The following is a 27,711-nucleotide window of genomic DNA, read 5'->3' on the forward strand; positions in this document are numbered from 1 at the left end:
CCCTCCACAGGTCGGAGTGCCAGCCTGTACCTGGCACCGAGAGCCTGGCAGGCGGTGAACTTTCACCCCTCAGAGGCTCAGTGTCGCTGCCAGGGAAGGCTGAAGAGAACAATGTTCTGCGGAGGTGTGGCCATTGTTGGCATTTAGTCTAAGCTCCGCCCCACAGTTACCTGGCAACAGCCGAGTGTGCCTGACTCACTCTAAAAGGGGCTGCTCACCCCCTCCTCCTCCTGCTTTCTAGCTCTTGCTCTCTCCTGCTCCTGGTCCCCCCCTCTCTCGTCCATTCTCCTCTCTTCGTGTACTCATGGCTGGCCTCTACCACCCTTCCCTCTCTCTCTGCCTTTCTTTCTCTGCCTCTGCTACCCTCTCAACTCCCCTCCCCATGCCCTGAATACACTCCGCACTATACCTTAATGTGGCTGTAACCTCAGGGGGAAGGGAAGCCCGCAGAGGCACCCCCTTCCCCCACACCATACCTCGTTTCCGCCAAACATATCCCTGGCCTCTCTTTTTATAAAACACAACAGCCGTGGACCCTGATCTGCTTTCTCCAAGGGATCCGGACATTACTGAATTTCAGCAAGCCATTCTCAGGCTCTGAAGTGGCTTCTGAGTCCCGCCGTGGTTTAGTGAGGCTTGGAGCCCACGTATTTGGTTCAAGCCCCAGGCCTGCTCCTTGCAGAGCATGGCTCCACCTTTGTAAGGGCACAGGAATGTAGCTTGTTCCGGAGCAGCTCTTGCAGCCTCATGGAGAGGGACAGACAAACGTTTCCGAGAGCGACTCTTTTCCAAGAAATTCCAGTGTTTCCAAAATATACATATATTTATAAATTGAATCTGTGAGTTTATATCCATACTGTTACATACACTATAAAACACTCAATAAAAAATTAAATGAGATACAATACACTTGATCTTAGCCAAAAGGCCGAGAAGCAATGAATGAGCTACAATAAAATAGAGGTAGAAATTCTCATGTTCTTCCTGCTGACCTGAGGGTGTGGCTTGCTTTGGAGAGCCTTGCCAGAAGCCCAGGAGCCATCTGTAGGCAGTGGATGGGGTGGTGGTGGCGGGGAGGTCGTGGGCATAAGCGGGTGGTGAAGGGCTGGGAGTGCAGGAGGCTCTGGAGGAAGCTGCGGCAGAGTCAAGGGACGTGGGGTCGGGGCTACAGCTCTGTGCGGCTGGGGAAGTGAAATCTGGAGGCGGGAACCGAGGTGCTGGGGTCCCCGAGGCTCGAGGAGCTCAGCCTGTTGGAGGGTCCCAGCCGGGGTGTCCTGGGGCCGGGCGAGCCCGGGCATGGGAATCCGGGGCAGAAGGATCGTGGACGCGAAGCTCGAGAGTGAGGGGACTCGGGCTCTGGGCTCAGCTCCGGCAGCAGCCGCGACAAGTCGTCCACCAGGTGCCACTTCTCCTGGACCTGCTGCAGGGAAAGAGACCAGATGTTAGTTAGAAACAAGCTGTAGCCAAAAGCCACGCCCACAACGCAACCTGAGGCCACACCCCTGCCAGAATCTGTACTCAATGCTGCAGGAGGCCACTAGAGGCCCTGTCCCTAACCTAGGACTAGGAAACACCACGGACCCGCATCCGACACCTCCCATCTCCTACCCAGACCACGCCCATGGCCTAGAGTTTCGCTTCAACACCAGGCCACGCCTTCACCAAAGTAGGCTGCCTGTCACAGGAGCCACGGATTCCTTCCTAACCTGAATGCACCCCCACCCCAAGGAAGAAAGAAACCATCCTCCCAGCTCGGTCCCTCAGAGCAGCTAGCCACACACTCCTCAAGGGTATGGCCACAGCCTCGCACACTCACCCACACCAGTTGTTTCCTCAGCCCGTGGATGGCTCTGGCATTCGCCCGGAACTGGGAGATGCAAACGGTCAGGACGAGGCTTGAGGCAGATAGGACTCCAGGTCAGTCACCTCTCAGATCACAGTCCTCCGGCCTGACTTCCTTGCCCCTCCCCCAGGATCGGTCTTTGAGACAGGGCCTTGTCATGTAGCCCAGGCTGGCCTGGAGTTCTCTCTGTAGGTGGGGTAGCCTCAAATTCACAGCAATTCTCCTGCCTCTGCATCCTGAGTGCTGGGATTACTTACAGGTGTGCACTATCACGTCAGCTCTACCAACTGATCTCAGATCTCTGTGCTTTACCGGAAGACCTCCACCCCACCTCTTCCCACAGCCCCACACCCAGAGTCCTCCAGCGTGGCAAGTTGGCTCACCTGGGGCCTATCTTTGAGCCCCATCTCCCTGGCTCCCGCACTCCAGGACGCTGTCTAGATATGCTCAAGTGTAGACCATCCCTGGGGAGGGACCCATCCCTGGGGAGGGACCCACCCCCTGGAGTTTCTCCCTCTGTCCTTCTGTGTAGTCACCTGAGCAGAATGAGGAGTGGGAAGCTGAAGGCGTGGGAGCTGAGGTAACGGAGGGCACGCTGGCCAGGAAGCGAGACTTGGAGGGTCACCAGCTCGGGTACCACCTGCCAGGGGGCCGAATAGTTTGTGAAGAGGCCGCAGTCCCAGGAGGAGTGAGTGCTGGAGAGACAGAGCGGACAGGCTTGTCAGAATCTGGGGCAGGAGTTGCTGGGCCAGCCTCCCAGCCGCCAGCCTCCTCACCTGCTGATCACGTAGGCCAGAGGCGCTGCGGCCATAAGCAAGCCTAGGAGTAGCACCAGTTGGAAGAAGAAGGTGGAGCTGGAGGCCCGGAAAAGCCGCGGAGGTGCCCTGGAGTTCCTCAGGAGGGTGTACTGGAGGTGGGCGACACCAGGAGGTTTCAGACCTCGGAGTAGGAGGTCCAGAGAAAGGATGGTAGAAACAGGATGCAGCCTCAGGGCGCCCAGCCTGAACCAACCCCCTCACCTTCTTGATGTAGAAGGTGACAAAGAGGAAGACACTGTTGAGTAGTGGCAGCAGCGGGCAGTAGAAGAGGCCCATCCACGTGACAGTCTGCGCAGCCACGATGTCCAGCACATTCTTGGGCACCAAGAACTCCTCCCGGCCCAGCCAAGTCCAGAACCAGCCTGAGAAGCGCTCCACTAACAGCCTGGGGTAGGGGGGATCTGGGTACACTCGGGGCAAGTATGTGAGCCACACGGGTTTCCCTATGGGCCACCACACCCTCACTCATGGGGCACACCTGGCTCACGCCCGGCTGTGGCCTCCAGCTGTCCCCTGGGGTGCCCCCACGTAGCTCACCTCCGAGGCAGGCTGACCAGGAAGGCGAAGGCCACGGTGAGCAGGAAGTTGAAGATGATTAATTTATATAATTCTTCTCCCACCGAGTTCTCCCAGCACTGCGGTGCAGAGGGGGGAGGGGGACCCATCACTATCCTCAAGTTCCTCCAGATTCTCTTCCCTTACCCATTACCTGCCGGGGTGGGTGTGGGTGTGGGTGTGGGGGGTGGGTCCAGTGCCCGTTTGCAGTCAGACATGACCTGGGAATAGACTAGAGTCGAGGCTCCCACGCCAGGATAGCTACAGCTATCCGGGTGCAGGGCGCCCCCTAGGTGCATGCCGTGGTATGGCAGCTCCTTCTCCAGCTACTCACAAAACTGAGACCCGGGGATGGCCAAGGACTAGAACCGCTCTGGAGTTTGAGGTGGGGCTTTGTGGGGAAGGACAGGGGCGCCGGGCACCTGGTAGTCGCAAGCGTTGTAGCCGTAGGACTCGCAGCTGGTCCTGTTTCTGCCTATGCACAGCACCGTCTGGCCCAGGGAGAAGCAGAACATCCCCAGGCTGGCCAGCTTCAGCACCACGCACCTGCGGGCGGGGCGTGCGTCAGAGGGTCGGGCTCGATCCAGGCTGCGGTCTGAGACGCTGTGTCCTGGGCTCTGCCCCTCTCTCAAAGCTCAGCCTCCTGCTAGCTTGCTTTAGCTGCCGCCAGTGTTTCTCACAACGCGTCCCTCAAATCTGACTACCGATTCGCAGTCCTGTTCCTAAACCAGTTTGGGAAATACTGCGCCATCCAGCTATACGTCTTGCGGCCGGCTTTATGATTTATTCGGACGAATCCCACAAGACAAACTCCACACGTTCCTGAGTCCTCGGAACCTCAGTTCAGGTCAAGTCTGACAACACCTTCTTCCTCCTTTGGCTGGCCCGGAACTCACTATGTAAGCCAGGCTAACTTCAGACTTACGCTACCTGTGTGTCTGAGGGCTGGTGCTAAAGATGAGCACATCCATGCCTGGTCACCTTCTCTGTGTGTGTGCGTGCGCGTGCGCGGGGCATGTGCACATATGTTGGATACACTCACCTGTACATGTGCATGAGACTAGAGGTTGACTTTAGGTCTCTATTGCTCTCTACTTAGATTTTAAATTTTTATTTTTGTTTATTTATTTCAGACATGAAATAAATGCCCGCCTGTCTTTGACTCCTGAATGCTATTTTTATTTTTAATTTTTATTTTATTTTAATTTATTTATTTATTTATTTATTTATTTGTTTGTTTGCTTTTTCAAGACAGGGTTTCTCTGTGTAGCCCTGGCTGTCCTGGAACTCACTCTGTAGACCAGGCTGGCCTCAAACTCAGAAATCTGCCTGCCTCTGCCTCCCAAGTGCTGGGATTAAAGGCATGCGCCACTACTGCCTGGCTAAAAGTCTTCTTCCCCTCCCCCCCACCTACAGACAGGGTTTCTCTGGCCATATTTCAACTGTCCACTTTAAAATTTTATTTTGAGACAGGGACTCTCACTAAACCCAAAGCTCAGCATTTGAAGTTACACAGAACAACGGACTCTTGGGGTTCACCCATCTCCGACCCCAACACTGCTGTGGAGTGGACTGTTACAAGCATGTTGCTACCACACCCAGCTTTTACACGGCTGCTGGCATCTGAACTCAAGTCTCCTGTCAGGCTAAAGACACGCGGTACGGCCGAGCTCCCTCCCAGCCGCACTAGTTAACTCCTGGGCTCACTGCTGAGCACTGTGTGCTTGGGAAACACATGCCACATGTTGTTCCTGAATGTGTCAGGACCACATAGTCTGATGGCCTGCACATATGACAAGCCTGTCACCTGGACAGTACAGTGTCCGTGTGACGCGAATGGCTGGCAACCGAGGCTTAGTCTCCGGTTCAGCAGGGGCTGAGAGGCAGGGACGGCTGCCCTCTGGAGTACCTTAAAAGACAAAACAAAAAACCAAACCAAACCAAAGAACAAAGGCAAGCCTGGTGCACACCTTTATTCCCAGCACCAGGAGGCAGAGGCAGGCAGGTCTCTGTGAGTTCAAGGCTAGTCTGGTCTATGGGGTGAGACCGTGTCTCAAAAACAAACAGCAAACAAACTGTTGATGCAAGATCTCACTTTTCTAAGGACGCACTGTGTGATCCAGGGTTGCTGGTCTGGGTGCTCCCAGATGAGTCCCTATCTCTTTCCCATCTCTACATGGGAGTGCTGGGGTTATAGATGTGTGCTATCACATCTGGCTTTTTTTTAAATATTTATTTATTATATGTAAGTAAACAGATCTCTTTATGGATGGTTGTGAGCCACCATGTGGTTGCTGGGATTTGAACTCATGACCTTTGGAAGAGCAGTCAGTGCTCTTACCCGCTGAGCCATCTCTCCAGCCCCCACATCTGGCTTTTTACGTGTGTTCCAGGGATTCAGGCTCAGGCTGACAAGCTTGCAGGGCATGGGCTTATACCCACCAAGCCCTCTTGACAGATGCTGACTTTGACGGTTTTGACAGCATCTTGCTGTGCAGCCCAGGCTAGCTTTAACTTGTGACTCCCTGCCTCTGCATCTCAAGTGATAGGGTTATGCCACCATGCCTGGCACAGGGTGGGGTGTTTCTTGTGTGTGTCTCAAAGCAAATCAGGACTGACCATGAGGGATGCAGGGGAGGAGAGAGGAGAGAGAAGCTTCTGAAGGGGACGATGCACAGGCCGGAAGCTGGCCCGGCATGTTTAGGCTGCCGGTCAGGTGCCTAGCCCATGCTTTGCAGGAGTTGTGTCTCAAACTGATGGATTTTAAAAAATGTTTTTGTTCGTTTTTTTGAGACAGGGTTTCTCTGTATAGCCTTGGCTGTCCTGGAACTCACTCTGTAGACCAGGCTGGCCTCGAACTCACAGAGGTCCGCCTGCCTCTGCCTCCCAGGTGCTGGGATTAAAGGTGTGTACCACCACAGCAACACCCTCCACAACCCTCAGCAAATTGCCGGATATTTTAAGTGTTCACAGTTGGTCCCCAAAGATGGAGAGCATCCCCACCCTCAGTCTGACTGGGCCTCCGCTTGGTGCAGTTTGACGGCTCCTTTCAGGGGAAGCCTCAGATTTGAATCCCTAAGGCTGAATGTTCTAGAAGCACTGCTCACCTTTCCCTTGGGTGTAGTGGAGAATTTGTGAGCCAGCAGTTCAGGGCCCGAGGACCACAATGCCACGCCCCCACAATGCCACGCCCCCATGTGCTCACCAGATCAGGGTAAGGTTGACTTCAGTGCTGGGAGGGTAGTTCTCCAGCTGGATCAGGACTGTGAAAATCTGGGGGCCCAGGAAGTTGACTAGGGAGATGACTCCAGGAGGCAGGTACTGGAGCACCAGAAAAAGGGACTCCTGTGGGGAGGAGGGGAGGTCAGGGTTCTGAAGGTGCAGCTCCCACGCAGGGCCTTGACCTGAGCCTCCATTTTCTTTTCTTTTTCTTCCTTTTTTGTTTTGTTTTTTTTTTTTTTTTTTTCAAGACAGGGTTTCTCTGTGTGTAGCCCTGGCTGTCCTGGAACTCACTCTGTAGACCAGGCTGGCCTCAAACTCAGAAATCTGCCTGCCTCTGCCTCCCAAGTGCTGGGATTAAAGGTGTGCGCCACCACCGCCCAGCGAGCCTCCATTTTCTGCTGAGTGGGAGCACTCACCTCCTTCCACAGTTCACACCAGAAAAGCAAACAAACCGTAAAGAAAAGATAACTGTCTTGTCTGTACCTCCTTGTTGTCCTGTGAGTACTTGGTGGCCCAGAAGATGGCGCTGATGGCTCCGACCACTAGGAGCACGATGAGGATGTTGGTGCGCAGGTAGGTGAGCAGGCGGCAGGCCTTCTGGGCCCGGGTCTGCTGTTGAGCCTGCTCTGCGAGGCGGTCTTCTTCCAGCTCCACCTAGCGACGGCAACAGGGATGGGCCCTGAAGCACTCCACATCCAAACCACCCTCACCCAATCAGTAGCCATCATCAGACACTCTCTCACTCAGTTACACACACGTGTGTGCACACACATGCGTGTGCATACACGCCTTTTGTCGTTGGATTTTTTTATTTTATTTTTACCCTGTGTGTGTGTGTGTGTGTGTGTGTGTGTGCGCGCGCGCGCGCGCGTGCACCCACGTGATGCCATGGCACACCCATGGAGGTCAGAATACAGCTTGCAGCTGGTTCTTTCCTCCCACCATGTGGGATCCAGAGATGAACTTCAAGTCGTCAGTCTCCTCAGCAAGGCCCTTTACCTGAAGAGCCATTCGGCCAACCCCTTGTTGAGACCTGGCCTTGTCTCATAATCTTGGCTGGCCTGGCACTTCTGTAGTTGTAGCCCAGGTTAGTAGCAAACTCAGGGTGATCCTCCTGCCTCAGCCCTGGATCCCAGTGCTGGGATCCCACATGCCCATCACACCTAGACACATTTACATATTGATTTATTTTAAGACAGAGTCTCCTTATATAGCCCCTGGCAGATTTGGAAACCACAGACATCCTCCTGCCTCTGTCTCCCAAGTGCTGGTATTAAAGACGTGTACCACCAGGCCTGGCTCACACATTCTTAGAACATTTGCATGTTCTCAGTCACAGCCGGTTCACACCACCACGCGACAGTCACTCTCGTTCAGAGTCGCACTCGGTCCCATCATGCCTGTGCTCATCTGAATACACGCTGTCAAACGTTTTCATACCGGGCACACACATGCACATTCACCGCCACATGCGTGTACTATGCCACACGCCCTGTTGTACACACACCTTCAGTTCATTGCTGATCTCGTGTTTCTTGATGGTGGCGGCTTCCCACACCCGGATGCAGAAGTCCCAGGATGAGAACACTTTGGCACTGAGGGGCGTCCTGTAGCCCTGGCCCAAGAGTGTCTGCTGTGGTAGGCCTTCTGCCATCCTAGCGGAAGGGCAAAGGACTTCTGTGGGGGTCCCTCCACCCTCGCCTCAGAAAGCCGGTGTAGGCTCACCACCATACAGGAGGCGGGACCAGGATGAGTCTCACCGCACAGTGGTCTATCTGCCAACTGAGGATCTCCTTGGCCTGGGAAGAAGGATGGCCAAGGATGGAGACGACATGGGGTCTTCCCTCACCTCCGCAGTATCCCACAGAAGCAGAGGAGCAGGCAGACCATCGGGCTAAGGAGGTAGGCCAGGCGGGTGCTGTACTCCGAGCTGCTCTCTGGCCCCGCTCGGTAGGCACCGTAGAAGAGATAGGTGTTGTTGAAGGCCTGGAGATAGAGCGAGGGCATGCAGATGAAGCCAAAATCTCCCTGTGTGTCCCAGGCAAGCCCGGAACTTGAAATCCTCCTGTCTCAATCTCCAGAGCACTGTGCTTGCAGGTGTAAGGCCACTGTGCCTAGCCTAAGAACAGCTCTGTTTTACACAGGTGACTTGACTGAGGGTGCAAAGATTTGGATCCAGGACTCAGGAAACTGGCTCAGTGGCCTCCAGGAATTGGGAGGTACTCCCCGAAGCCCCCAGGCAGGGTTTCTCTAGGTAGCCTTGGCTGTCCTGGAACTCTCTCTAGATGAGGCTGGCCTTAAACCCAGAGATCTACCTGCCTCTGCTTCCTAAACCCTGGGAGTAAGGTCGTGCGCCACCTGGTGGGCAGTTCTTGCTTCGCGGTCTGGGATCCTTCCCCCATTTGTCTCTTGCTCCACCACGCTGGGTTCTTGGGTCGTGGGGACATGTCCCCGTGTCCCTGTATCTGGCCTGCTGGCTTGTGGAAGAGTCTCCCTTAAAAGCCAAAATCTCCCTGGAGGGTACAGGGGTCCTTTCAGACTGGAGTCCCCCAGCTGTCTCAGAGCACTGCCAGAAGATACCCCACTTACCCTGCCAGTTAAAATATTCCAAAGTGGGTTGTGGAACCTCGGGATGTCACTCTGGGGCAGGGGGCTGCCGGAGCACTGGAGGCCTGCTGAGTGGGAAGAGAAGGGCTTCAGGGCAGGGCCCCCAAACATGTTACACTCCATCTCCCAACTCTACTGTCTCTACCCTAATACTGAGGCTGTGCTGGGGGGGGGCATCCGGGCAGAAGGTCCTGTTGAGGAGAGTCCAAAGCTAGCCCGTGCTGTAATGCCCAGACTCAGGCCCACCAGCCCGGCACTCACTCAGTTTGGGGGCAGGGCCTGGCTCAGGGGGGCGGAGCCAGGCCAGGGGCAGCAGCACGAAGCAGGCAGTCAGCAGCACGGTCAGCAGGTTGAGCAGCAGCAGAAAGCGAAGGAAAGTGAAGTAGGATTGGATCCCGGTCCCGAAGAGGCCTATGGGAGAAAAACAGGGAGACTCAACCATGCTGAGAATCCCAGGGCTGGGTGACGGATGCCAGTGTGGACCAACCCAGGGCGAAATTAGGGCTTTGCACCAGTATCTCCACAGCCCCCAGAGGGCTGTCACCCAGCTAGGTGTGCACAGGAGGAATACGAGGGGTGTACACGGATGGAAGGGCTGATGAGGGAGACGGGAAGTGCGGCGCGGGTCCGCATGGGTTCCTACCCCCAATCTCGTAGAGGGCGCCCTCCCAGAGCCCGAAGCCTTGGGCCAGCCTCTGTGCTGCGTCGCTCAGGTGCTGTTGTGCCAACCGCCTCGGGCGATGGCACGACTGCCAACAGGAGGTCTTCACTCCGTGGGGCTCCCTCAGTTCCCTGCAGGACCGTGGTGACGGGGGGGGGGGGGAGGGCGCCCCAGAGTCATCCATCTGACAGGTGCATCCTCGGGTGCCCCCTCCCCCCCTCTTGTCGAGAGCCGCCGAGCAGCACCCACCGGATGAAGCGCTTGTCTGCCATGGCGTAGGGCAGCATCCGCACAGGCATCCGGGAGGCGCATAGCCGCTCCACTTCTTGCTCCCACAGCTCCTCCGAGGCCGCATGGGGTTCAGGCCTCCGTGAACCCCATGACTGCACCGACCACTGGCGAAACATCCCAGTGGGTGCGCGGGACAGACAGGCAAGATCCTTGCTCGCAGGAGTATCGAGGGGAGCCGGGTGGCGAGCCCCACCTTGGCCCTGCCAGTGTCCACAAGTGAAAAGAAGCCTGCTGGGGTCGCAGCCGGGGCTGTCCCTCTCCACCTCTCAAACACCCACTGACCAAGGCCTTAGTCTCCCGCCTGTCAAGTGTGGTGAAAGGCCTCCAGGATGCGAGGAGAGCGAAACCACTGGCAAAGCAAAGGGCGGCTGTCATAAACCTTAAGCTTCGGAAAAACACAATCCCCACTCTTTTCCCATGTGTTTTTGGGAAGTCACCCCCGTCCCGAACCCCGACGGCTCCTAGAATTCGGCTTCCTGCAGCACCCCAGCTCTGGATGTACTAGGGTTCCGTTCTGTGTGTTTTGTCCAGGCTAGGTCTGCTCTGGTCTTAAGGGACCCAGAACAGGAGGCGTGGCTACATCCCTAACCACGAGCAAAGAAAGGACCCCCAAACCGCCCGCCGGAAGGAAGCCACAGCCTCGGCCTTCTTCCCCTTCTCACCGTCCTTATCATCTGGAGGCAAGCAGCCCACAAAGGGCCAAGGGACCACGCTCCCCGGAGAGCCCCCTCCTACGACCAGCTCCCCGACACACCAGGCAGGGGGGTGAGGGAGTGGGGTGGGGTCACGTGACAGGAACCCCGGGGGTGGGGGCCCACCGCGTCTCCTCCTCTCCACCCACTCCCGCCTTCCGCACAGTTTCCTCTGCCTCTGCGTGCACTTCCTGCACTGGAGGGACACGGGCCCAGGTGAGAGGCGAGGGTGGGCACGCACCAGGCCGACCTGTTTTTCTGTGTTCCCACTCCCGCAAGCCCCCTTCCTGGCCGCCAGTCCTTAGACGTGTCCCCGTGCAGGTCCCTTATCTACGGTCCGCAGTCGCGCAGAGAGCGCGATAGGGATAGGAGGGTGGTCCCAGCACTCGAGCCTCCCGCTCTCCGGAGCCCGGGAGCTTTTTCTTTTCTTTTTGTGTTATTTCAAGCCAGGGTCTCACTATGCAACTCGATTGTCTTGGAATTCATCATGTAGACCAGGCTGGCCTTGAACTCACAGAGATAACTTGCCCAAAGCTGGGATTAAAGGCCTGTGTCACTCCGATTGGCTGGCAGGTTATTTCTGAACTTCCCGCCTTCTTCGCTGGCGCTGCCCTCCCTGTTGCTATGCCCTGGCCAGGATCTGGCACCAAGCCCGGCCTAAGGGCTGAGGAAGCAGTTTCGTGTGCTCGTCATTCGTAACTCACTGACTAGACCTTTAGGAGTCAGTCATCTTGGCCAATTCCCAGCTCTGGGAGCCACAGCCTTTCCTCCCTGTTCACCTCTTTAAAACCTCGTCGTCTCAGCTCTGGATTCTGAGTCTCCCTGTGTCGCTGCCCACAGGCTCTGTGCTCCCAACAAGTTCACACAGGAAGGCGCCACAGGAAATGGCTTTCAAATTGGGCCAACGTCATGCAAAATTCTGAGTGGGAGTCAGCGTCAGCGAGGGGCTGAGGAGGGCTGGGTCTGCAGGCTAAGACCCCCGTGCCAAGACACAGCTTGGTAAACCCACCCAGGCACCTAGGGACAGCTGTGGAAGGAGCTTCCCTCCGTCGCATTCCCGTACGTCACAGGTTTCCTGGTGTCTGTTGACCTTTGTGTGTGTGTGTGTGTGTGCAGGAGGGGGGCTTATCTTTCCTCTCTACTTCTCCTGGTCACCTGTCTGTACCGTGGGAGAAGGGGCTCTATGGAGGATCTTGGTGGCCAAGTCCCCTGCTCCAGCTGGTGACATCTGGAGGCTGGTGACACTTTCTCAGGTTCAATTTCCTCCTCTGTGAAATGGAAAGGTCTTGGCACAGCAGGAAGCAGTTTAACCCTAGCTTTAGAAACAGACACCACGCCCAGGGCGGGGCGGGCACCAACTCCTTTGCTCAGCCCCAGATAGGGAACAGTTAACAGGCCTGGGAGGAGGGGATTACTCAATCCCGCGTGGGAAGGCTAGGGACTGGTAAGTGACCCCGGGACGTGGAAATACTTTCCCCCTTTAGAAACTCAGAAAGACTAGGGACTCCACCTAGGGGTTGTATACATCCAAATACTGGGACACGCCTACTTTTCTCAGAGTTGAGGGTGGAGGGCTGGGGTGGAGTCCGAGGCTGGCTCGCACAGGGCACTGTTTTGGATGGGCAGGGCCTACTGCAGGCAGGAACGAATCACGTGACCTTCGGGGCCGCTGCCACGTGGGCGGGTGGTGAGACTACCTCTGGAAACCATCAAAGGTTACCCCTGTACCCTTAATTACTGTCTGCTGACTCTCCTGCTGGTGGGGCTGAGACCGCGGTTCCCCGCGGCGGGTGCGCGCACTGGTGAGCCATTCGTGGGGAGAGCCGGGCTCCTCCATCCAGCAGGGCGCCGGGACCCGGGTGCAGGGGCGCAGCCGCAGTGTAGGGGCGGTTGCTCCCGCCAGGTAGTTGACAGCTTGGGTGCGGGTTTCTGGAAACTGGCGCTCCCGACTCTCCCCCTCTGACTCAGGGCGCAGGATGGTTCAGGATGTTCCATCCGGAACAGTGCACACCTGGCGGGCCCCAAGAGGACTGAAGACCAGGAGCCCCGCCAGATCTCAGGCCCCGCCCATAGCCTCGGGAGCACCCCCAGCCTCCTGTGGAGAAGAGGTGTGGGCCAGCCTGGGGCCTTGAGCCTGAGAAGTACTGTGGCCAGGGAGGGGGACTCTGTAACTAGGAGGGCACCACCTCTCCTGGCTGCCTTCCACTCGGACGGTGCCACCTCCCACCGGCTCCAGGCTGGCCTCTCCCTGCTGTGTTCAACCGCAGCGCAGGCAGGGGCGTGCCGGGCGCTAGTTCTGGTTGCGTGGGGACTCTCGGCCGTCGGGGGAGCTCTAGAAAACTGCGAGTTCCCCAGGCGAAGGCAGGGAGAACAGACCGATACGGCGGGGCTTGCTTTCTGGGGGCCGATCCTGCAGGAGTCAAGTGATTGGCCGCTCTTTCCGCCGCGCTCTCCCTGACGGCCCCGGGCCGGGAGGACAATCAGCCCCTAACAACGCTCCACTTGCGATTGGCCTGGTGACCGAGCTGGACAAAGGGAGCTTGTGTCAGCTCTGCTTCTCTCTTTAGCCTTCAGCGGAGCTGGGAATGTGGGGAGTCAGCCTCCCGAGGACACGAGGACCTTGAAGCACCCAGACCTGAGCGTTGGGGGTGGGTGTGAAGGAGGCCAGTGTGTGGACGCTGCCTCCGGTGCTGGGGGCAGGGCTTTGCGGCTGCCTGGCCGCACTTCCTGCTAGAGAAAGCACTTTGGGGTCATAGGGCGGGCACAGGGAAGTCTTCGAGCCTCCCAGCCCCTGCTCTAAAAACAGGACGAAACTCTAGGGCCCCCGCCTGGGGACAGACCAGAAACAGGGTCTTGTTCGTGGTGTTCACAGGCCTCTCCTCTTTCTCCCGGTACTAGCGGTACTAGTGACATCTAGGAAACCTATGGGGGAGCGGCGGCCTCACCCTTCCTGTTTTCTTCCCTCCCCCACAGCTGGTCATGATGGGAATGTTATTTGGGCCCACTCATTTAACCGTGGGTTTAGCTGTGAAGGGGGGGCAGGGTGGGGATTCCTGCAGTGTGTGTCTGTGCCTGAAGTATGGGCCCCAAGCATTAAACAGCTGTTTTTATCTCAACAGATGGGCTGCATGGGGTTCCTAAGGCTGCGTCTACTCTCTGAGTTCCCCTAGGTCTGCAGGGTACACCACAGCCATGGCTCAGCCGCTGGCTTTAGCCCTAGATGTCGCAGAGACCACAGGGGAAGGAGAGTAAGTACCTGGGTGCTGGTGGCCTGCCGTGCACCTGGCTGGTGCGAAGCCTTCTGCAAGTGGGAGGGGCCTGAGCATGGATTCCCCACTCTCTCTCCTCCCTAGCAGCCTGGAGCCCAGCCCCTATGAAGAGAGTGAAGTCCACGACTCCTTCCACCAGCTCATTCAAGAGCAGAGTCTTCGGGTGGCGGAGGAGGGGCTGGAGCTCCTGTCCTTGGTTCCAGGTTAGCCCAGGCCTGCCCTCTGACCTGGTGTGGGCGGGACCTGGGAACATCTGCCTTTGTGTGTTACCGGAGTAGAGTGGGCAGGGTGGGCTGGATGGGACAGCTGAACTGCAGCATCTTGTCATCCCTAGGCAGAGGTGACCACACCCTCCCGGGACTTGAAGGTGCTCCTGCCCATAGCACGGCCACCCTCCGCATCTTGGCCAGCATGCCCAGTCGCACCATTGGTGAGCAGGTCCTCTGCCCTTGTGTTGGCCTTCATCCCAGCTGGGGTCTGTGAACCCAGAGCCGGTTCTTCTGCTCCCAGCTTTCCTATTGCTGGAGCCAGAAGCTCAGCATATCCCTGGGTCATACTGGGTTCTAAATGTGACCACTTGCCACAGGGGCAAACCAAACAACCAAACCAAACAAACAAACATAGGCTCTTGGGTTTCTGGTAAAGGGATTTCCTTCAGCCTTGGGAAGGGCTGAGGAACAGGCAGGGCTGGTGCTGAGAACTTTCCAGAGGGATGGGAGGCAAGTTCCTCCTCTAATACCCGCCACCTGGTTTCCAAGGTCGCAGCCGTGGGGCTATCATCTCCCAGTACTACAACCGCACAGTGAGGCTTCGGCGCAGAAGCAGCCGGCCCCTGCTGGGGAATGTGGTGCGCTCTGCCCGGCCCAGCCTTCGCCTGTATGACCTGGAACTGGACCCTACAATCCTGGAGGAGGATGGTGAGTTGTATTCAACTGGGTTATTACCTGGCCTCCTGGCTGGGCAGGAGCTGGAAGGCAACAGGGTGAGTGAGCCTTCTTCTACTGCTTCCCGAGGGCTGCCTTTGCCTATCAGATTAGGTCTTCTCTGGGGCTGGTACTCAACCCCCACCCCCCACCACCAAGTCTATCACGGAGTGCTGGGGGGGCTTCCAGCGTGCAGTGGTGGCCTGGCCAGTAGCTCCAGCCATAGCTCTTAGCTTGCTTCTTGCTGGGTGAGGCGAGTGGGTGAATAGGAGACTGAAGCTCAGACACAGGCACAGCTGGAGAAGACTTCAGGCGAGCCATGTGGGAGCAGCCCCCCCCACCCCCGCTCAGGGCCCCCTCCCGGGAGGCTTCCAGAAGAAAGACACTGGAGTGGAGGAGGCAGGTGACAAGGCCCACAGGCTGGAGCAAACCTGGTTTTGTTCAAAGCCAACTTGAAGAGGCTTGGGGACAGGGGCAAGCCCATGGCTACTGACAGTGGGAGCCGAGTGGGTTGCGGTGACATGGGTTCTATTTAGTCTGCCGCTGCCTGGCCATGTTCCACCGTCTTGAAGGCCTGCTCTCTCTGGCTTCTTTCTCCTTCCTACCCTCATCTTCCCCCTCTCTGGGTGTGAGCTGTGAGCATTAGGCAAACACTCTGCCGCTGGTCCGTGTCTTCTGACGACAGGGTCAAGGCCTGCTCAGGTTGGCTTTGAACTCTGGTCCTTCTGCCCCTGCAGATGATTTTATCTATAACGTTGGAGTTATAAAATTCCCTCCACGGGGTGGATATAAAGATGAGGGCTACATCTCCTTATATTGTGGGGCCGGAAGTGTGGTAAACCTCTCTTCCTGTTGCCGTGGTACAGTGCTCTCTGCCCAAAGCAACATACGGGGCACAGGGGTTTACTCAGGCCCACGTTCAAACTATAGCCCAGTGTGTCCAGATCGTCAAGGTGACACGATTTAAAGCAGCTGATCATGAGGGGTCTGGTTAGTGTGAACGAATGAATGCAGGGGGAGGGGGAGGGCTCAGCTTACCTCCTCCACTATATCGTGCAGGACCGCCCCCCTCCAATGTTATGATGGGTTGTCCCACACTTATTACAATAATCAACATATCCCCTCACAGGCATGCCCAGGGACCCATCTTCAGGTGACTGTAGAGTCTGTCAAGTTGGCCATACTAACATCACAGTGGCCAGGAGGAGGCAGTTCCGACTCCTCTCCCTCCTCTTGCTGCTTTGTGTATCTATCCTGACAGATCTCTAAGATGGGGGAGAACACCACTGGCCCCTAAAAGTCTTTATGTTGAGTCTCAGGGTACCCGAGGAGTGGGGTGTGGGTGGGTGGTGGGTGGTAGCCCACCCCCTCCACTCCACAAGGAGGAAATCACTGCTGGGAAGTACTGAGCCCCCTTGGCCTCAAGGATGTCGGGATCTGGTGGCGACCAGAGAACGGGCTCCTGGGCTTGAGAGGTAGAAAAGTGAGGAGTGGGCGGTCCGGACTGTGGCCTGCGTCGGGCTTTGGTTCTAATAGCAGAGGGCCGCCATCTGGATGGTCTTAGGGGGTTGTGTTGGGCTGGAAGCTGTCCAGGGCCCTGGTCGGTATGCGGCAAGAAGGATGCTGGGTACTGAGGGATCGTCTTCCTCCGGGCAGAGAAGCGGAGCCTGTTAGTGAAGGAGCTTCAGGGTCTGTCGGGGGCCCAGAGGGACCACATGGTCCGGAACATGCCCTTGAGTCTGGGTGAGAAGCGCTGGCTACGGTGAGTGCTCCCTGGCCTCAGCTGGCCTTCCTGAGCAGGGGGAGTGGGGGGATGGGAAGGTAGGGAGGAAGGGGATGGGGAGGAGGGGAACACAGGGGGAATGACATCCCTCTGTGGTTTAGGCCTTTATGGTCTAGGCATTGTCTCTGTCCGCAGAGAGAAAAGTTGGAGTCCAAAAGGAAAGCAGCGGCGGGCCCACCAGGGCCACCGTGGGGCCTTCTCCTGCTGTAGCCGGCTCAGATACAGCTGCATGCTGGTATGCGCTAAGACTGTGAGCTGGGGTTGAGGACACCCTACCCTATCCCTATTGCTGTCCTATCAAGGGTCTTCTAACCCCAGCTTTTTCCTGAGGCCGTGTGTGTGTGTGTGTGTGTGTGTGCGTGCTCATGATCTGTCCTGCTGTCCCAGACCTCAGGGCAGTCCTTGATCTGTCCCCACAGGCTCTTCACAGCCTGGGGCTGGCACTGCTCTCAGGCCTGTACGCTGCCAGGCCGTGGCGCTACGCCCTGAAGCAGATTGGTGGTCAGTTTGGCTCCAGCGTCCTCTCCTACTTCCTCTTCCTCAAGACCCTGCTGGCCTTCAATGCTCTCATGCTGCTGCCTTTGCTGGCTTTCCTCGTGGGTGTGCAGGCGGCCTTCCCACCTGACCCAGCCGGCCCTGTGCCTTCCTTCTCTGGGCTGGAACTCTTCACTGGCGGGGTGAGGCCTTCAGCTCCTGCCTTGACTTCCCGTGGTGGTCTTGTCCCACCCCTTGTGGGCTCTTGCCTGTTTCTAGGTGTCCCTGTGGGTGACACCCTCCTCAATTCTGGAGATCCAAGAATGGGCTAGGATAGGGGTTCTCAACCTGTGGGTCCCAGCGACCCATTTGGGGTCTGAATATTAAGTGTCCTCTGTATCAGAGATTTACATTATGATTCATAACAGTAGCAAAACTATAGTTATGAAGTTGCAATAAGATAATCTTATGGCTGGGGTCACCACAACATGAGGAGCTGTGTTAAAGGGTCGCAGCATCACAGAGGTCGAGAACCCCTGGGCTAGGGGAAGGGAGGGAGGATGCCTGACTGTGCTTGGCCTCCTGACAGGGCCGGTTCACACACACTGTTATGTATTACGGCTACTACAGTAACACCACGCTGAGCCAGTCATGTGCCCCTCGGGAAGGTGGCCAGTGCAGTCCCAGGCTGCCCTACAGCATGCCACTGGCCTACCTCTTCACAGTGGGGGCCACCTTCTTCATCACCTGCATCGTTCTGGTGTACAGGTAAACCGTAGCCATGGAGCCCTCACTCCGAGTGCCATCCTTTCACCTGTGGGTCCTACGTCTGTCTGTCCTGCTCCTTGTCTACCCATCCCCTGTATCTGCATACCCATGTTCCTGTTGAGACATCGGCTATTCACCCATCTACTTACCCATCTGTCTCTTTATCCTGATTAAGTCTTCTGTGCATACATCTGTTCATTCTTCTACTCATATCCATCCATCCATCTATCCATCAACCTGCCTGTCCACCTGTCCACCCTCTAACCATCCCTGTAACCCCTACCTGTGCTTTCTTCTGTCAGTGCATCCATCCATTTGTCCATCCACCCATCTGCCCACCTACCTTCCTGCCAACCCATATTTCCCATCTATCCACATAGGTATCCATCCATCCATCCATCCATCCATCCATCCATCCACTCACACATCCACCCACCCACAATCCATCCATCTGCCTATCCATCCATCCATCTACCCACACATCCTCCCACACATGTATCCATTCATCTACCCACCCACCCACCCACCCATCTATCCATCAATCCACCCATATATCTACACATCCACCCATCTACCCACCCATCTACCCACCCACCTATCCATCCATCCATCCACTCATCTACCCATCCATCCATCCATCCATCCATCCATCCATCCATCCACCCATCCATCCATCCACTCATCTACCCATCCATCCATCCATCCATCTATCCATCCATCCATCCATCCATCCATCCACTCACCCATCCATCCATCCACCCACTCATCCATCCATCCATCCATCCATCCATCCATCCATCCATCCACCCACTCACCCATCCATCCATCCACCCATCCATCCATCCACCCACTCACCCATCCATCCATCCATCCATCCATCCATCCATCCATCCATCCATCCACCCACCCATCCACCCACTCATCCATCCATCCATCCACCCACTCACCCATCCATCCATCCACCCATCCATCCATCCATCCACTCACCCATCCATCCATCCATCCATCCATCCATCCATCCATACATCCATCCACCCATCCATCCATCCACTCATCTACCCATCTATCCATCCACCCATCCATCCACCCACTCACCCATCCATCCATCCATCCATCCATCCACCCATCTATCCATCCACCCATCCACCCACTCACCCATCCATCCATCCATCCATCCATCCATCCACCCACCCATCCACCCATCCATCCATCCACCCACTCATCCATCCATCCATCCATCCATCCATCAATCCATCCACCCACCCACTCATCCATCCACCCATCCATCATCCATCCATCCATCCATCCATCCACTTACTGATCACCTGCCTGTCTACCCATCCTCCCATTGTTCACTGCTTGTCTCTGCTGCTCTCTAGCATGTCCCACTCCTTTGGGGAGAGCTACCGGGTTGGCAGTACCAAGGGTATCCATGCCCTTACGGTCTTCTGCTCCTGGGACTACAAGGTGACCCAGAAGAGGGCTTCCCGTGTCCAGCAGGACAGCATCTGCACTCAGCTGAAGGTAAGCAGCTGCCAGTCCCACACATGGCTGCCCAGTTTCTGCAAACCTTATCCTCTTAGGAGCAGATAGTCAGCTCTGTGTGGCAGTGGCCTATGGCTGTGAGCTGGCCTTGAGGGTCTGGCTTGTGGTGGTCTTTTCCTAACAGTGACCGGGAGGCCTGATGTTCCCGCACCTTACTTCAGTTGGGCTGCCTCTGTGGCGTTAGCCCTGAGCTCCAGGGACATGGAGGAGCCGGAGTTAGAGGAACTGCTCCAGTGTGCTGAGGCTTGGACCAGGATGAGGAGGAGGGGGAGGAGGAGGAGGAGGAGCCGGGTCTGCCCAGGGTCCCCTTTCTGGGAGTACTTTGTCTTCCTACCCTGAACCTATCAGCTGTGAACAGCTCCCTTTATAGTGTTAGTGACTACAGTAGCCAGGGGCTAAGGACTGACTGCAGGGGAAATGGAGGCACAGAGGTCAAATCCTCTGTTCAATGTCACAGGGCCCCTCTGGGGTTTCATGAGAGTTCCTCTTGGGGACAGGTGTCCACCCCCAAGGGCTCTGAGTAGCCAGGGGCTGCTTGAGTCCATAGAATGGAGTAAAAGCCACAGGCCAGACACTGGGCTTCCTAGAGACAACACTCTGGTAAAGGGATGAGGAGGGACAGGACTCGAGGTCGTGGCCATTCTGGACTCCCTGTGTCCTAGATGTGTGGCTTGGGCCTCTTTAGGGAAGGCAGGGGCTGGGGCAGCCTGCTCATGTGTCAGGCTGTCCGGTGACAGAGCCACACTACCACCTGCAGGAGCTGCTGGCTGAGTGGCAACTGCGAAAGCGCCCTCGGAGCGCGTGTGGGCGGCTGAGGCAGGTCGTCGTTCTAGGTCTGGGGTGGCTGCTGTGTCTGGGCACCACGATGGGCTGCACAGTGGCTGTCCTCACTTTCTCGGAGGTAATGATTCAGGTAAGGAAAGGGACAGAACGCCCAGTGGCTGAGATCCTATAATCCCATCTGGCCTGGGTCACCCCACCCTCCTTGGTTCAAACGCTGTCCCTCGCTTCCTATGTGGTTGGAACCCAAGCCTGGGGCAAGTTGTGTGTCTCGGGAGAGGGAGTTGCTACCTGCCTTGTTGTCCCTGTTTTCCAGCCAGACCCTTCCTGTAGTGCCTGCTCCCCGTGGGAAGGCGTGATGCCCCCTGTGGGTGGTGCATCTTTTCTAATGGAACCCTCTCTGTTCTCATAGAGATCCGCCTCTGGTGGCCAAGGGGTGGAGATGCTGGCCCTGCCCCTGGTGGTCAGTGTTCTTAACCTGGTTGCCTCCTACCTGTTCCGTGGTCTGGCCACTCTGGAGCGACATGAATCCCCGGTGCTGGAGGTATATACGGCCATCTGCAGGTGTGTGACTGGGAGCCTGAGCTGCTGGGCAGGGCTCCTTGGGGTGTCTGTTGTCCAGCATCCCCTTAGCCTCCCAAACCTCCACCTGACAGGAACCTCATTCTGAAGATGGCCGTCCTGGGAGTGCTTTGCTATCACTGGCTGGGCCGCAGGGTGGCCGCTCTGCAGGGCCGCTGCTGGGAGGACTTTGTGGGCCAGGAACTGTACCGCTTCATGGTCGTGGATTTTATCTTCACGCTTTTGGACTCTCTTTTTGGCGAGTTGGTGTGGAGGTGAGGATGGAGGCCTTCCCACCCTGTCCTCTGGGCTCCAGGCCCCAGCCTGGGAAAGGTTCTTAGACAAGGAGGATGGTGCGAGGCAGGACATGGGGTGGTTTCAGATGGAAAGGAAAATGGGGTTTCAGTGTTGCTCACAGACAGAGGAAGAGAAAGAGAGAGGAGTCACCACTGTCTTTCAAATGTCCTGGGTGGGCGGGGTAGGGCGTCTAGCTTTTTGAGCCATCTTTGAATCCTGTGTTTCTTTTAAGAGTACACGGATTTAATGATACTTGAAAATTTAGACGTTATTTTTCAACACTTTTTCTTTTGGTTTTCGGAGACGGGTTTTTCCTGTGTGGCCCTGGCTGTCCTGAACTCACGCTGTATACCAGGCTGGCCTTGAACTTACAGAAATCTTTCTGCCTCTGCCTCCCGAGTGTAGGAATCAAAGGTGTCCACCAGCTGGGCAATGGTGGCGCATGCCTTTAATCCCAGTACTTGGGAGGCAGAGGCAGGTGGATTTCTGAGCTCGAGGCCAGCGTGGTCTACAGAGTGAGTTCCAGGACAGCCAGGGCTACACAGAGAAAAGCTGTCTCGGAAAAAACAAAACAAACAAACAAACAAACAAGCTGTGTACCACCACACATGGCTTCAGACTTTTCTTAGACTTTTTTCATTGTGGTGTGTGTGTGTGTGTGTGTGTGTGTGTGTGTGGTGGTGGTGGTGGTGGTGGTGGTGGAGGCTGTAAGAGGGAGTCAGATATTCCTCCCCAGCCATAGCTGCTGAAACAGGCAGTTTTGAGCTACCTGATGTGGGTGCTGGGAACTGACCTCAGGTCCTTTGGAAGAGTAGCAGGTGCTCTTAACCACTGAGCTATCTCTCCAGCCCCTGACCCCCCTTTTTCCAGTTTGGCTTATTTAGTTTTAGAGCAATACAACTTAAAAAATGATTTATTTTTATTTTATGTGCACTGGCATTTTGCCTGCATGTTTGTTTGTGAGAATGTATCAGATGTTGAAGTTGTAGACAGCTGTGCGCTGCCTTGTGGTTGTTGGGACTTGAACCCAGGTCCTTTGGAAGAGCAGCCAGTCCTCTCAACCACCGAGCCATTTCTCTAGCCCCAAGCAGTACAACTGTTTCTTTCCTTTAAAATTTTTTTCTTGCCGGGTGGTGATGGTGATGCACGCCTGTAATCCCAGCACTCTGGGAGGCAGAGGCAGGCAGATTTCTGAGTTCGAGGCCAGCCTGGTCTACAGAGTGAGCTCCAGGACAGCCAGGGCTACACAGAGAAACCCTGTCTCGAAAAAACCAAATCCAAAAAACAAAAAAAAAAAAATTTTTTTTCTTTAATTTTTATTTATATGAGTACACCAGAAGAGGGCATTGGATCCCACTACAAATGGTTGTGAGCCACCATGTGGTTGCTGGGACTTGAACTCAGGACCTCTATAAGAGCAGTCAGTGAGTGCTCTTAACTGCTGAGCCATGGTTTTTCGAGACAGGGTTTCTCTGTGTAGCCCTGGCTGTTCTGGAACTTACTCTGTAGACCAGGCTGGCCTTGAACTCAGAAATCCGCCTCCTGAGTGCAGAGGTTAAAGGCGTACGCCACCACTGCTGGCTGGGATCGATGTGCAGCCCTTACTGCCATGTATTGAGATTAGTGTCTTGCTCTGGGGGGAGGGTCAGACAGGCTTCTGCGGTGACGGCCCCCTAGGCCCTGGGTGGCCACACTCTCCTGACACTGGCTGGGTGCTAGGCGGCTCTGCCCGGTGCTCTGGGGATGAGAGTCCCCCGTTCACCTCTCAGGGGCTCCTCTGTCCAGGATCATCTCAGAGAAGAAGCTCAAGAGGGGGCAGAAGCCTGAGTTTGACATTGCCAGGAATGTTCTGGACCTGATTTACGGACAGACCCTGACCTGGTGAGGCTCTCCCACCTGCCTCCCACTGCGTCAGCCAGGGCCTTCCTTCCCTGGGCCGGCTGTGGCAGCCTTCCTTTGGTTCTGGGTGGGCAGAGGGTGGAGGGAGGGTAGGTGGCTCTCTGGGCAGGGTCGGGAGCATGCTCACAGGCCCCGCCTGCCGCCCTCCCCAGGCTGGGCGTGCTCTTCTCTCCTCTCCTGCCTGCAGTGCAGAGTCTCAGGCTGCTCCTCCTTTTCCACATCAAGAAGGTAACATGGGCTGGGTGTGATGGCAGGCACGTTTAATTCCAGTGCTAAGGTGGCTGAGGAAGGTATTTGCTGAGTTCAAGGCCAGCCTGATCTATACAAGTTCTAGGGAAGTTGGGGGCTACATAATGAGACACCCCCCCCCCCCAAAGATGCTAACTTGGTAGCATAGTGGGCCTGGGCTGCCGCTCCCTGACATTCCCGTCTGAGGCATCTGCTGGGGACATCTGCTGGTTCCCATCTCTTGGGACCGACTCTGGGTCTCGCAACTCCAGTGCGCGCGCGCGCGCGCGTGTGTGTGTGTGTGTGTGTGTGTGTGTGTGTGTGTGTGTGGCTCTGGACCCCATGCTAGTCCTCCTCAGCTGCCCATTTGGGGTGGTGTTCTCACTGGGCCGCCGCCTTGTGGGTGCTGATCAGCCAGTGCATGTGACTGCGAAGGCCAGCCTTTTGCCCAGGCTTGCTGCCTCTTATTGCCTGGGGGGCGGGGGGGAGGGTCTCTCCTGTCCTGAGTTCTGGCTTTTGGGGCCTGGTTGCAGGCCAGATTTGGCTTCCTCTTTGTACCGTATTTACTGTTGCTGTGACCAAAGTACCTGACAGATGTAGCTTAAGGGAAAAAGGGTTTGCTCTGGCCCCTTCAGAGGGCACAGTCCCTGATGAGGAAGGTGGTAGGATCGGGAGGCAGCTGGTCACATGGTGTCCTCAGTCCTCAGGGAAGCAGAGATGTAAGCTGGTCCTCAGCTTGCTTTATTGTTTATTTTTTTGTATGCAAAGAGCCCAGCTGGTGGGGTAGTACTGCCAGCAGTCAGGGTGGGTCCCCCCATCTCAGTTAAGGGAATCTAGAAATGCCCAGAGGTAGGTAAGCCGTAACAATCATACCGTTACAGGACCAGGGTGGGGGAATGGAGCTTGGTGGGCAGGGCGTGGTGGTCTTGGCAGAATGCGAATCCTAGCCTTTGTCCCCAGGCAAGCCTGATGGCCAACTGCCAGGCCCCGCGCCGACCCTGGCTGGCCTCACACATGAGCACCGTCTTCCTCACCCTGCTCTGCTTCCCCTCGTTCCTGGGAGCAGCTGTTTTCCTCTGCTATGCTGTCTGGCAGTGAGTGGAAGCCTGTCTGTCCTTTGGCCTGGGGCAACCAGCTGGCATGGCACGGGGAATGTTTTATCCTCGCTGAGAGTGGGCCTTGGGGCCTGGTCTCCCTCCCTCTTCTCCAGGGTGCGGCCCTCGAGCACATGCGGCCCCTTCCGGACGCTGAACACCATGTACGAGGCAGGCACGGTCTGGGTGCGTCGCCTGGAGCGGGCAGGTTCCGGGGCCTCCTGGCTGCCCTGGCTGCACCACTTGCTGGTGGAGAACACTTTCTTCCTTTTCCTGGCGTCGGCCCTGCTGCTGTGAGTTCTAAGGTGGGAGTCGGGGTGGCAATGAGAAGCTAGCCTGAGCTAGTGTCCTGGGTTGTCCTGGCCCTGTCACCAGCCTCCAGCCTGAGCCCCCATCTCCTCAGGGCTGTCATCTACCTCAACATCCAGGTGGTGAAGGGACAACGGAAGGTCATCTGCCTGCTTAAGGAGCAGATCCGGAATGTGAGTGCCAGTCTGCCTGTGTGCCGGGCTTGTGGGGTTCCCCTTGGCATACCTGTGTTTGCTCTCTTCTGGGGGAGAAGAGTTTTACTCTGTAGCCCAGGCAGTCATGTTGGGTCTCTCACGCACATTCTTCTATAGTGCTGGGTGTGGCACCCAGGGCCTCCCGTGTGCCAGGCAAATGCTCTGCCAGCCCAGCTACATTTCCAATGCTTGCTTTTTAAGACATTTGTTTTTTTAATTTAGTGATTGTGTGTGGAGCTGGCTCTCCCATTTCCTGGAGGGTTCTGGGGATCCGTCTGACAGCCTTCGTTTTTGAGATGGGGGTCTTACTTTGTAGTTCAGGCTGACCTCAGTCTCAGAGTGATCCTCCTGTCTCAGCTGCTTGAGTACTGGGATTAGTGTAAAACACTTGTGTGTGACTGGGGTTAGACAGAAAGCAAGAGTGAAGCAAGCAGCCAGGCCTTGGGGTGGAGTTGGCAGGGAGCCTGCTGTCTGGCTTAGGTGTGGCGCACAGTGTGGGCGCACATGTCACTGTAAGGGGCTAGGTATCTCTGGGGCCGTTACACACACAGTCAGAAGGGGTCAGGACTGAAAAACATTTTTCTTAAGGAGACAGTATAAACTAGGTGTGTATTATCTACGAACTCAGCCACTGAGGGCTGGTTCAGGGACATCCAGTTACATAATGAGGGGAGCCTGGGCTTCAGGAGAGCCTTTCTCCAGAGGGAGTGTAAGAGAAGACGGGCAGGCTTGTCTAGGGCGAGGCAGGGCCAGTTTGAAATTGCAGTGGGCTTCTAGGCTTTCACAGTAAAACCTCCATTTTTATATTTTTATATTGATTACTAGGCTTAGAGCCACACACGCTCACTTCTGAGTTTCTTTTACCCTTTTCATTTTTGAGCCGTAGTCTTCTTATGTAGCATTAGCTAGCCTAGAGTTTGCTGTGGAGACAGGGCCAGGCTCATAGAGATCTGTCTGCCTTTGCCTCCTGTGCTGGGATCGGGTGTGGGCCGCCATGCCCAGGCCCCTCTTTGTCTGCTCCTTGTGATGCTTCCCGCGTGAGCTCCACAGGAAGCCTGGAACAAGCGAATGCTGAGGTGCAGGGCTGGACGTTCCTCATGCGTGTGTTTGTAGGAAGGAGAGGACAAGATCTTCCTGATCAACAAGCTTCACTCTGTTTACGAGGAGGGAAGGAGCAGGTGATGGCGGAGGCATGTGATCGGGTTGGGGAGGAAGGAGGGCACGTGGGAAGTGGTCCTCCCTTGGTGAGGCATCTCTGGGCTCCAGGAGTCAGCTTTCAGGGTCCCTGCTGACTCAAGGCCGGGATGGAGGCTGCTGAGACTGCAGCTGCTGAGATGCAGGGATTTGTGTAATCAAGACACCCTGGGGATGAAGAGCCACATTCAGGCACCACTGAGGCAGGCTAGCTTTATTTATTTTTATTTAAACGTTAAAAAAATATGCGGAATCTGTAAGTTTGAGGCCAGCCTTATCTATAAAAGTAAGTTCTAGGACAGCTAGGGTGGTTATACAGACAAACCCTGTCTTGAGAAAAAAAGCAGAAAGAAAAAAATCGTCTGTGTATGGGCAGTGTTTTGCTTGCACACGTCTGCCCGTGGGGGGTCAGAGCATCAGATCCCCTGGAACTGCAGTTAGGCTGCCTCATGGGTGCTGCAAATTGAACCTGGGTTTGCTGGAAGGGCAAGCGCCGCCTCTCCATTCTCACAGACTAGTTTTACAGTGACCTTGAAAACAGAAGAATTTCTCCCTGCTGAGTGGGGCACAGACACCATGTTGCACTGCACACCTGAGCGCCCCCCACCCGCCCAGCAAGCTGAGGCCTGGCCCCTCAGGTCATGTCTGCAGGTCCTCAGCTGCAACCATGAGGGCTCCTCACGCTGAGGCTGATGTCCTGTACTGAAGGCATCTCAGAACGTCCAGCCATCCTGGGCCTCTGGGCTACCTTGAAGGCCCCCTCCCCCGCCCTTGTGCTTTGTAGACTGGCGTTTGCTTTAACAAGGGGGGGCCGTAGTAGCGGTCTTGGTTTCATCTGGTCCTCACAACTGGTATAGGTGCTGTGCTCCTTGAGTCCCCGTATGGACGACATGCCCCTCACTGAGGGGACTGTTAAGAGTGAGCTGCTCCCCACAGGGCTGCTGATAGGCCAGAGCTTCGGACCACAGGGGACCAGGTCCCGTGAGGCTCAGCAGCTTGCTCAAGCAGATGCCTGGAGCGCAGTCCTTGCTGTTTCTTCACACCCATGCCAGACTTTCTTCACTGTTGTGTGGGAGGCCTCAGAGCACTCACTGAGCCACCATTCACGCAGGCTGGAGGTACTGTCACGTTGTTGGGTCACCTGCTTGTTGTTTCTGGCAGGCCTGGCCGAACCCAGGAAGTTACTGAACCACCTGCCCGGCCTGAGGATGGAGGGGACAGAAGGAATCCTGCACCCCCAGTCACTGTGATCCCACAGGCAGAGACTTGGACCTGAGATCCCCACACAACATGGCAGTAGAGTGACTTCACACAAACTCCAATTGGCAGGGAGCAAGGGATGATAGACCCCTTCCCCTGGCTTTTTATGCTTTTTCTCTAAAGGCTGGGTGTGTCTGCATAGCCTTGATGTCCTGGCACTTACTCTGTAGACCAGGCTGGCCTTGAAGTCAGAGATCTACCTGCTTCTCCCAAGTGCTCGAACCAAAGGCGTGCACCCCCTTTTAAACCCCTAATTAAATGGGTTTTGCAGTGTGAGTTTGTTTTGTGATCTTGGTCCCTGCACCTGCCCTGTGCCTCTTGCTTGGGACCCACTAGGCCTTCCATGGCAAGCTCAGGGCTTGGGTTAAGTGAAGGTCGCCCTGCCCTCTACTGGTGGAGAGGAAGTGACCATGTTCTCCTGGGTGGGATAGAAAGGTCTGTGTC

At 56.2% G+C, this 27,711-nt stretch overlaps 2 protein-coding genes across 39 annotated transcripts; one reads left to right on the top strand and one right to left on the bottom strand.

Annotated features, from left to right (window-relative positions):
- Window positions 1–804: 804 nt before the first annotated feature.
- Tmc8 (transmembrane channel like 8) lies at window positions 805–11,138 on the bottom strand. Of its 8 annotated transcripts, none has more exons than XM_052197881.1 (16): window positions 10,940–11,138; window positions 9,956–10,346; window positions 9,689–9,837; window positions 9,307–9,456; window positions 9,028–9,113; window positions 8,288–8,424; window positions 7,946–8,093; window positions 6,922–7,092; window positions 6,422–6,561; window positions 3,639–3,762; window positions 3,199–3,296; window positions 2,863–3,046; window positions 2,620–2,750; window positions 2,380–2,538; window positions 1,817–1,895; window positions 805–1,420 (listed from the first exon to the last, which is right to left on the bottom strand). In XM_052197881.1, the coding sequence occupies exons 2-16, from the start codon at window positions 10,111–10,113 to the stop codon at window positions 1,166–1,168; spliced, it is 2,169 nt and encodes a 722-aa protein (XP_052053841.1). In that variant the 5' UTR covers window positions 10,114–10,346; window positions 10,940–11,138; the 3' UTR covers window positions 805–1,165. The 8 variants fall into 8 exon arrangements, with proteins under 8 accessions (XP_052053841.1, XP_052053840.1, XP_052053837.1 ...); XM_052197880.1 differs by having other exon boundaries at window positions 10,931–11,138; XM_052197877.1 differs by lacking the exon at window positions 10,940–11,138 and adding an exon at window positions 10,660–10,772 and having other exon boundaries at window positions 9,028–9,110; window positions 9,956–10,197.
- On the top strand, window positions 10,844–27,543 carry Tmc6 (transmembrane channel like 6). Of its 31 annotated transcripts, none has more exons than XM_052197845.1 (22): window positions 10,844–10,905; window positions 11,530–11,748; window positions 12,316–12,491; window positions 13,809–13,937; window positions 14,043–14,161; window positions 14,293–14,388; window positions 14,717–14,875; window positions 16,538–16,643; window positions 16,800–16,899; window positions 17,084–17,341; window positions 17,728–17,906; window positions 19,286–19,430; window positions 20,209–20,364; window positions 20,644–20,795; window positions 20,888–21,067; window positions 22,875–22,970; window positions 23,141–23,216; window positions 24,177–24,310; window positions 24,427–24,603; window positions 24,714–24,792; window positions 25,927–25,991; window positions 27,169–27,543. In XM_052197845.1, the coding sequence occupies exons 4-22, from the start codon at window positions 13,882–13,884 to the stop codon at window positions 27,281–27,283; spliced, it is 2,448 nt and encodes an 815-aa protein (XP_052053805.1). In that variant the 5' UTR covers window positions 10,844–10,905; window positions 11,530–11,748; window positions 12,316–12,491; window positions 13,809–13,881; the 3' UTR covers window positions 27,284–27,543. The 31 variants fall into 31 exon arrangements, 28 of the variants coding, with proteins under 28 accessions (XP_052053805.1, XP_052053813.1, XP_052053827.1 ...); XM_052197846.1 differs by lacking the exon at window positions 10,844–10,905 and adding an exon at window positions 12,658–12,797 and having other exon boundaries at window positions 11,416–11,748; XR_007980002.1 differs by lacking the exon at window positions 10,844–10,905 and having other exon boundaries at window positions 11,414–11,748; window positions 25,864–25,991; window positions 27,169–27,193.
- Window positions 27,544–27,711: the final 168 nt, after the last annotated feature.

Source organism: Apodemus sylvaticus, chromosome 10 (genome assembly GCF_947179515.1).
Source record: "Apodemus sylvaticus chromosome 10, mApoSyl1.1, whole genome shotgun sequence".
NCBI lineage: Eukaryota > Metazoa > Chordata > Mammalia > Rodentia > Muridae > Apodemus > Apodemus sylvaticus.